Here is a 9,129-nt window from a genome sequence, read left to right as displayed (position 1 = left end):
TCCACCTCTTCCTTCTCCTCTTTTTCTTCTCCTTTTTCGTTATCGTCATCACCAACAACACTAACATTTTAGTATTTTACTAATGGATTATGTTTTGTTCACTCAATACTATACAATTGTTTCACCATAAGCACGTATTCGGTTCATTATGCAGAAAATTGTTTGAATTTGATTTTATATAATGGATTATGTTTCGTTCATTCTTGTTTCATCATGAGTACGTGTTCGGTTTATTATGCAGAAAGTTATTCGAATTTGAATTTATATAATGGATAATGTTACATTCATTTAGTACTATACAATTGTTTCACCATAATAACATGTTCGATTCATTTTTGTTTTACACAATTCAAAACTCTTTCTCCTTACTTTCTACTGGTTCTTCACCAGGGAAAGAAAGGAGAAAAGACAAAAAAATACAGCAGCAACAACAACAAAAGAATGACGATAAAGAGAAAATACGAAGAAGGCAAAAAAGAAGACGCTCAGTGTGTAAACGAGCGTAAAAAAAAAAAACAAAAAAAACGCGTGACCTAAAATTACTTGAATGAACTTAAATGTCAAAATCGCTTGGATGTGAAAAATATCTCTAATCTACCTCATCTTCAAGAACTCTACTAAGAAAATTATTTCCTTTCTCATCATTATTTAATCAAGTATATGGGAAATTTCAAATCCAGTTCTTCTTCCCTTCAAATGTTGATCTCAAAAGAGCATAAAGAAAATAGGATAAAATGGAAGAAATGAAAAAAAAATAAAAAATAAAAAAATACATTTTATATTATTATTTATATATTTTTATAAAGAGCACTAAAATCTTGCGTTTGGATTTTCCCACCTAAGTCAATGTATATATGTTATCTCACAATGTTATTCTTTACATAATTTTGTTATTGCATATTTGTAGGAAAAGAAAAGGTTATTGTTAAAATAGGAATAATAGTAGGAAAAATCTAGGGGTCAGCAACTTTGTTAAATTTTAGCCAGCATGTAAACCATTAAAATCATTGAAAAGTAAATTTATTGGATAAAATTTCACACCAGTCTCACACAATTAAAATCATCATTGATAGCTATTTGATCGCTACAAATCACAAAAATTGGTACCCCTTAGCATTCCTCGTAATAGTATTCATTCTTAATAAAAAATGTAACTATAATTTTTTCTATAATCCTGACCGTCCATCGCAGCAGGAGTCAGTTCCAAGGGGCCAGTTGAGGACATACACCTGCCCAAAATATAACAGGCGTTACCATGGATCTGACAGCATCCAATGAGGTCCGTCCACGTGGAATCAGATGCAGTGCCCACCGCCGACTTAGCCTCCCTCGAAAGTAAGAGAATTTTCCCTCGTAAGCCAAGAGTGAAATGAAATGAATTGAATCGAATCGAATCCTCCTCCCTTGTCGCCACCCTTCGTTGCATTACCCGTCAGGGCAAGGCCAGCATAAAAACAAAAAAACAAAAAAAATAAGAGAAAAAAGAGGAAAAGAAAAGGAAGATAGGTTGATCAAACTCCAAGGTCTGGGTGCTTATTTGAATTTTGCCTTTGGAATTACATTCCCCAACCTCAACAAGTGCGTCGCCCAAAGAATAATAGAAATTCCATTGAGGATGCAACGTGTTGTTGACAATGCTCTTGCTGTTACTAAAGAGTAAGCAATCGCTTCTTTTTTTTTTTTTTTTTTGCTGCTAGGTTCTCTTTCTAACACCTTTCTTATGTTGTTTGTTTGCTAAAAAGTAAAAACATTGAAGTGTACATAAAATCTGAAATGAAATGCAGCTCAATTGAATTATATGTTATTTTAGGGGAGGGTTCTTGCATGTCACATTGCTATAAATAAACACGTTTTAAGCTTGTGACCTTGAAAGGTTTGTTTTGCACCCCCTGGCCTTCCCTTATTGTTGATCTTATTGGGTTGGAACGATGGAGTCATTATTATACTTATTTGTTATATACAGTAATATTGTTACACTGCTTTCTTTTATTTTTGTCTGGACTTGTGAATTGTGTGCATACACGGCAGAGTATGAAGAATGGCATTTGAATCTTTTGCTGCAGGTCAGTGAAGACATTCACCTATGAGTGGGTGAACAATATTGTGAGGGTAATCAATGAAGTATCAGCTCTATTGTTGGCATTACTACCGGGAAAGGCTAATATGCTTGAAGGTGTTCAAGGTTGGGAGCTAAGACCAACCTTTCGTGGACCACGATTTCCACGATGGATGGAAAAGTAGGTTTTATTTTTCACTGTAGTATTATATAGTAGTGACTAGTGAATTTCTATGTGATTTTCCGTAATCTCTTTATTAAATGACATGTATATTGCCTTCTTCAGTTTTCGTATATTTATATGCACTTTTTCAATCTATGGCATTCAGGATGCATGGCTTTCTTTGCAATTATAACTCAATAAACACAGTAGTCTGGCATCTTTAATGCTATTTGTTGTTCTTGACATTGATTTTCTTATCCTGTCCTTTGTTTTGTTTATTTTAGTGGTGTGTCCTCATTCAACCAGTTCATTCATGAACTTGCTGTGGATTCTGATGTTTCAAGCGTGGAATATTCATCTGGAGAAGAAGATAGTGATGGATATGAGTCTCCTGAATCTCCCTTATCTCAAAGTTCCAGAGCTTCTAGAGTTAGTGCTACCAATCATGGTAGGCATCCGACGCATTGGATGCAGCATATCTGGCTTTGGATTGTGGTGTCTGTAAAATTTTTGCTGGGAGCTCCATTTCATCTATTCAAGTTAGCTTATTCTGGGGTGTCAAAAGCACTTTCTACCTCCACAAAACAAGACCCTTCACAAGTACCTTCACATAAAAGAGTGCAAAGCCATAAGGACCAAATTATCCACCGAACTACTGATAGGAGACGTGGACTCATCGAGGTTTGCAACAGTTTCTATCCATATCCATTTGGGTTCTATTTGTTGATTATGTATTTGCATTTTTCATATGAATTAATGTGCAAGAAAGTTTTGAGTTTCTGATTATTATTATTCTGTCAATCAGGATCTTCATGTAGGCATTGAGATATCCATAGAAGCTGTGTTTGACTTCGTTCACAAGGCAGTACATCTCCTTCTTTCTCCATCAGAAATGTATGAGAAATTAACCAAGTTGTTTTCATCTTGTAAAAATGATCATGATAGTGGTGAAGATACCTCCATCTCTACAACTACACTTGGAGATATTGACCCAACACCTACAGAGGGAAATGCCAGTTCTCGTCAGCCACTAAACACTGATGGCAGGACATGTCAGGATGTCATAACAGAGTTTGGGTAAAGGCTATTGTGTTTCCATTGCTGCCCTTCTTAAATATGAAATCCTTCTCATCCCATTCATAATCCTTCTGTGTTACAGGTATCCTTATGAAGCTATTCATCTTGTCACTGCAGATGGATATGTACTTCTTTTAGAAAGAATACCTAGGTAACTAGACCTTTAAAAACTTAATCATCTACCCTATTTAATGTTTCTTACCTTGATCTTCTATAGTTAAACTTAAATGCAACATAACATATAGTCTGTTCATCGTGAAGTACTACAGGAATGCATAAATCAGACATGATATCAATTGACATAATGTTGATCTCTCAACAATTCTAATGTTGTCGGGATTCAATTACATCTGTTGTTAATAATGAAATTATTGTGTTTGGCATGTGCCCTTTTCTGGTGTACATCTTTCTTTTCAAACACATTTGTGGCTCATTTCTAACATAAGCATATAGCATTTATGGTATCAAAATTTGGAAACATAAAGCATTGAGGTGAAGGATCTTAGGAGTCTGTAATTTAGTGTTATTGTTCCAAAATCTAGATATAATGACAAATTGATAACAAAAATGGACAATATGGAAGTTGTGTTGTTTTTATAACTTGTTTCATTGTGTAGTATTTGATGCCTAGAATTTGACTTAACAGGCGAGATGCAAGAAAAGCTGTTTATCTTCAGCATGGGATTTTGGATTCGTCAATGGGGTGGGTGATATTTTTGTCTCTATATTGCTTTTTTCTAATTTAATTCTATGATTAAATTTACTTTTTGTGAAATGAGTAAATGCTCGAATTGGTCCCTCAAAAATTGGTCTCCCAAATTTCCATTCAATCAAATGGCATGAAGAAAAAAAAGTGGTCTAAGGACTAACATGATGCATGTTAGTTAATTTGGGGGTCCAATTTGACTTATGTCTGAAATTTGAGAGACTGATTTGAGCATTTACTCTTTGTGAAATATAAAAAATTGTATGGCATGTTGTTGCTTGAAAATTTTGCATGTGTGGTTGCTTGTGTGTTTAATATTCAACTTAATTGTTTTTCTGAAGTTGGTTTTCTGTTGTATCTTGAGCGCCATTGAGGGCAGCAGGTTTCATACTCTTCTTAGGTAGTTGGATAGAATACATATAAGTGGAATTGGGATCTACTGTATTTATATAAGTTTAGAAAGCTTTGTGCTAGAAGTCAGCACTTGTTGGGTCAGATGAAAGGTCCTGATTCTTTTCTCCTAGCTACTGAAGTCATCAATACAAGCCTTAACATCATCTAAGCTAATACTCAATGCGGCCGTGTCTGTGTGTTTTGACTGTGTCAAGTTGTGTAAGGATTGACAAGCTTCACTGTTTTATGTTCCTCCTTACACCTTCATTTATATCTCACTTTTTTTTTAAAAAAAAAAAAGCCTTTTATTATTTAGCTGCTTGATGGCAGAATAGTCCTGTTTTGGCCATGATGTTAGGACCCAAATTTCTGTTATTTATAAGATTGTTGTTCAAGTGCTTGGATGCCAGAATAGTCCTGTTCTGGCCATGATTTTAGGACCTTAGTTACAATATCTTTTCAATAATTTATCTTTTGGCCCCAAAAATTTGGTATTCTAATAAGTTAAACTTTTTGTTTCAGCTGGGTATCTAATGGTGTTGTTGGCTCTCCAGCTTTTGCAGCTTATGATAAAGGTTTGTTATGTTTGTCCTGATAATTTGGGCTCTTAAAGAACATATCTGGTTTTAGAATTACTAGAGATATAATTCTTTTAAAATAAATAACATTTCAGGTTATGATGTATTTCTGGGAAATTTCCGCGGTTTGGTTTCTAGGGAGCATCGCAACAAGAACATCTCCTCACGTCAGTAAGTTCTCAAGCAAATCCTTAACTTAAATTGTTATTAATGCCTGATACAATCTAGCTTTATAATATATTGATTATGCCATTACTCAATTGACAATATTGTACTCAAATTGATATAATGCACAGGTATTGGCAATACTCCATCAACGAGCATGGGACTCAGGATATTCCTGCTATGATTGAAAAAATCCATGAAGTAAAAACTGCGGAATTGAAGCTTAGTAAACCTGATATCGAGGAGGAAGCTAATGATGATCAAGCTTACAAGCTTTGTGCAGTTTGCCATAGTTTGGGAGGAGCTGCCATTTTGATGTATGTTGTTACATGTAGGTTAGCACAGAAGCCCCATAGACTTTCAAGATTGGTTTTGTTATCACCTGCCGGTTTTCATCATGAGTCTAACCTGATATTTAAAGTGGTAGAGAATGTGGTTTTGATGGTTCCTAGTTTGTCTCGTATCTTCCCAGCCTTCTATATACCGACCAGATTTTTTCGCATGCTCTTCAACAAGTTAGCTCGGGACCTGCAAAACTTACCTGCCGTTGGAGGACTGGTTCAAACTTTAATGGGTTATGTTGTTGATGGGGACAGCTCAAATTGGGTTGGAGTTCTAGGACTACCACACTACAACATGAATGACATGCCAGGAATATCTTTCAATGTTGCTATACATCTTGCACAGATAAAGCGTACAAAAAGGTTTAGAATGTTTGATTATGGGAGTGCAGATGCTAATATGGCGGTGTATGGTTCACCTGAGCCATTGGACTTGGGTGAACACTACGGCCTCATCGACATTCCTGTTGATCTGGTTGCTGGGCAAAAAGACCACATTATACGACCTTCAATGGTTAAGAGACACTATAAATTGATGAAGGATGCCGGGGTGAATGTGTCATATATTGAGTTTGAATATGCTCATTTGGACTTCACCTTCTCCCACGATGAGGAACTTTTGTCATACGTTATGTCACGTTTGCTGCTGTCGGAGCCAAATCCGAAACATCAAGTAAATAAAAAAGCGTTAAGGTTAAGGAGGAAACAACAGCTTTCACCTAGTGGGTAGAATACGTTAAATTCTACTCGCACTCATCTCTTCCTGAAGTACCTGATGCGGCTATGCACGTTTGATACAGAGTTGCTCTATGATCTCCTCCTTCAAAGTTATCCTTTTGTGGCTTAGATTTTTTTTAATAGACCTTGTAAAAACGTGCGAGTCTACATTGTAAAATAGTGTTTTACCATCTGATTGCTGCAAAGGCCTCAGAGAAAGTATACGTGTATTTCCGCCGATAAAATGTATATTGTTCTTGTATGTTGGTATCATGATAAGCTTGTGAAAAGGTGTCACTTGTATATATGTGTATTTTCCCCTCAAAATTTTCTGTTTTAGGTACACATCGTATAATGAGATTTGAGTATACGATTTTTATACATAATTCCAAATTCTTTATTATTCGACTATTAAAATATAAAATTGGTTTAATTATTTTGTTAATTTATTTCATCAAATTTTTATTTAAATTTTTACCGTTTAAAAGCTTGTAATTTCATTTGTTATTTCTAATATTATCTTTTAAAAAATGGCAATAATTCAAAAAACAGTTGGTGGATTTTAAACCCCTACTAGAAAAACACTAGTGGTTCTCAGTTTTTAATGTTTTTAATTGAAAACGACGTGTGGGTTAGGGGTAAAAAGGTAAAAACAGAAGAGAGTAAATTGCAAACCACTAAACTAAGCAGTGAGAAACCCTAGCCTCTAATTCTCCGATCTCCGTCTCTTCTTCTCTGTTCTTTGCTGTCGCCGCCGGTTCTGCTCTCCCAGTCGCCGCCTGTCTTGTTCTGCTGCTTTCGTCTTCGTGGTTTTCTGTGGTTTTGCTGCGCTGCTCTAGTTCTTGCCTCAGCTGTCTGTGTCCGCTTTTGGTTCGCCATAGATCTCCGGAGGTGCGACCCTGTGAGTTCTGCATTTCTGCTTCTTCCCCCTCCTTTTGGTTCGCCGCCTGTCTTGTTCTGCTTTTTCTCCCTTCTTTTGTTTCTTTTTTGCTGTTTTGTTTTTATTTTTTCTGCAGTTATGCGATTTTTAATTCTGCGGTTCTGACCATATTCCGGTAAATTTTATTGTCCAATTACTTTAGCTTTTTAATTTATATTGATGTTCAAAGCAACGTTGTTGATGTGAATATTAGTGTTATTGTTGCTAACACGTTGCTGCCACTACAACCTTAGGGAATGATGTTATTGTTGTTCTTGTTGGTACGATCATTAGTGTTCAATCCTGTTAAATCCATTGAAACACGGTTGACCGATTTACTGTACAGTTCGGTTTTAAGAACATTGGCTGGTACCGCCCAATCAATTTCCCGAGAAAATCCAAGGAAAATCGACTGGAAGAAAATAATGAGGGCTGCTGCTTCTCAGAGATGGGGCTACGTTCGAATCATTGCTGGTACAATCATAGGAGGCATCATCGGATTCTATTTTATGCACCGCATGGAAAATAATTATAAGGTTGCCACTCTGTTCTTTCCTTCATTAACTTCTTGGTTTTGGAAGCTGTACTCATTGTTAACTTTGGTTCAGTAGCATAATTTGAAGTTCTTTAGTTTCCTTTTTCCTCTTAGAAATTTGTAAATTTGTAATCTGTGATTGCAGGAGAAGATGAACGAAAGACTGAGAAATTATGAAGCTGAATTAAAGAGGAAGAAACAGGAGAGATTGGATGAGTTTGACGAATCATCATAGTCTTCAACTCATTGGGCTATCTGCAACGTTCCCCTATGATTTACTCATCGTGGAAGTTTAGTTTGAATCTTCCGTGAGCTTGATCAAAGTGCATAAACAATGGGCAATGGCTTTACATCATTGTATTATGTGCTTCAATAAACTTAAGCTTGTAGGGTTTTATAGACACCTTCAAGGTTGAGTTATGAAAACGTTTTGCTTCTTTGAAACACGATCCACTAGACCAGTCAAGCGGGGCTTTATTCTGAAATGAGTGTGATCTTCCAGTACCCTTCGAGCTGAATGGTGATCACTACCTTATTGATACATTTATTAATATAAAAATGATATCTAATTTGTTGCATAAATAAACCTAACTTTTGGGTGAAATTAGAAAGCCCCTTTGATAGCTATAATTCCTAAACATTCAACGTTGCACGACTCACCTAATTTTAATCATCTATAGTTTAGGGTATAGAGTATACGTGAAAGAAAAAGTAAAAATATATTTCCTTTGGTAAAAAGACAAATTGATTCTTGATTTTTTGGTTTGCGGATATTTAAGTTATTGAAAATTTAAAAATATATTTAAGTTTTAATTTGTCTCATTTTGAAAACTATTTCATATGCATCGGTATCAACCAGGTCAGTATAACGGAGAACTCAAATATCTGCAGATCAAAAGGTGAAGGTTCTATCTATCCTTTTTTTTATTTTCTTTTTTATAAGCATGGCTTTGGATTTTATTTTAAATAAATAAATTAAATATTTTATTTATTAATATACGTAATTTGGGACATTTTTACGAATTTACATTCTATTACTTATCTTGTTTACACTGTAAATAAAATAAGACACGTCACAAAGTCCACGCATCATGTTTGTACATGTGTTATGATACGTAACATATCTCGTTTATAGTGTAAACGAGATAAGGCTAAAACAAGCCTATATAAGTAACTCGTTCGCAGCGTCTCAATTGCCACTTTCGTTCCCCTTAACCTTCGTTTCTCCCTTTGTCGAACGTTTTCTTGATATTTTTGAGATATTCGGACGTTATGGTGAGCGTAGATGCACGAAACGATGACATCAACCGTCTAAATACGACTTAGCACATTGCGAGAGTGATCGACTTCCAAGTTAGTATTGTTCTTTTTATCTTTTAAATAAATAAGCTTATGATTATAGTTAGGGTACTTTTATAAATTTAGTGTTGTTATACATGAGTAGAATAGATTATATTTTGTTAACATAAAATAGATTAA

General features: G+C 35.2%; 2 protein-coding genes across 8 annotated transcripts; both read left to right on the top strand.

Annotated features, from left to right (window-relative positions):
- The first annotated feature begins 1,170 nt into the window (after positions 1 to 1,170).
- LOC107630316 (uncharacterized) lies at positions 1,171 to 6,579 on the top strand. Its single transcript, XM_016333411.3, has 9 exons — positions 1,171 to 1,656; positions 2,064 to 2,237; positions 2,504 to 2,900; positions 3,025 to 3,296; positions 3,379 to 3,447; positions 3,943 to 3,999; positions 4,918 to 4,970; positions 5,069 to 5,144; positions 5,270 to 6,579. The coding sequence occupies exons 1-9, from the start codon at positions 1,616 to 1,618 to the stop codon at positions 6,207 to 6,209; spliced, it is 2,079 nt and encodes a 692-aa protein (XP_016188897.1). The 5' UTR covers positions 1,171 to 1,615; the 3' UTR covers positions 6,210 to 6,579.
- A 259-nt stretch (positions 6,580 to 6,838) lies between these two features.
- LOC107632955 (ATP-dependent helicase/nuclease subunit) lies at positions 6,839 to 8,094 on the top strand. 7 transcript variants are annotated; one of them, XM_088507788.1, is made up of 3 exons: positions 6,839 to 7,097; positions 7,474 to 7,651; positions 7,796 to 8,094. In XM_088507788.1, exons 2-3 carry the CDS (start codon positions 7,541 to 7,543, stop codon positions 7,883 to 7,885), a joined length of 201 nt encoding a protein of 66 aa, XP_088363914.1. In that variant the 5' UTR covers positions 6,839 to 7,097; positions 7,474 to 7,540; the 3' UTR covers positions 7,886 to 8,094. The 7 variants fall into 7 exon arrangements, with proteins under 7 accessions (XP_088363914.1, XP_088363915.1, XP_088363912.1 ...); XM_088507789.1 differs by having other exon boundaries at positions 6,839 to 7,134; XM_088507786.1 differs by having other exon boundaries at positions 6,840 to 7,087; positions 7,462 to 7,651.
- The last annotated feature ends 1,035 nt before the right edge of the window (positions 8,095 to 9,129 follow it).

The sequence above is a fragment of the Arachis ipaensis genome, chromosome B3, assembly GCF_059453495.1.
Source record: "Arachis ipaensis isolate K30076 ecotype BB chromosome B3, ASM5945349v1, whole genome shotgun sequence".
In the NCBI taxonomy this organism is placed as follows: domain Eukaryota; kingdom Viridiplantae; phylum Streptophyta; class Magnoliopsida; order Fabales; family Fabaceae; genus Arachis; species Arachis ipaensis.
Note: the sequence above shows the minus strand (reverse complement) of the source record. Positions and strands in the feature narration are given on the sequence as shown.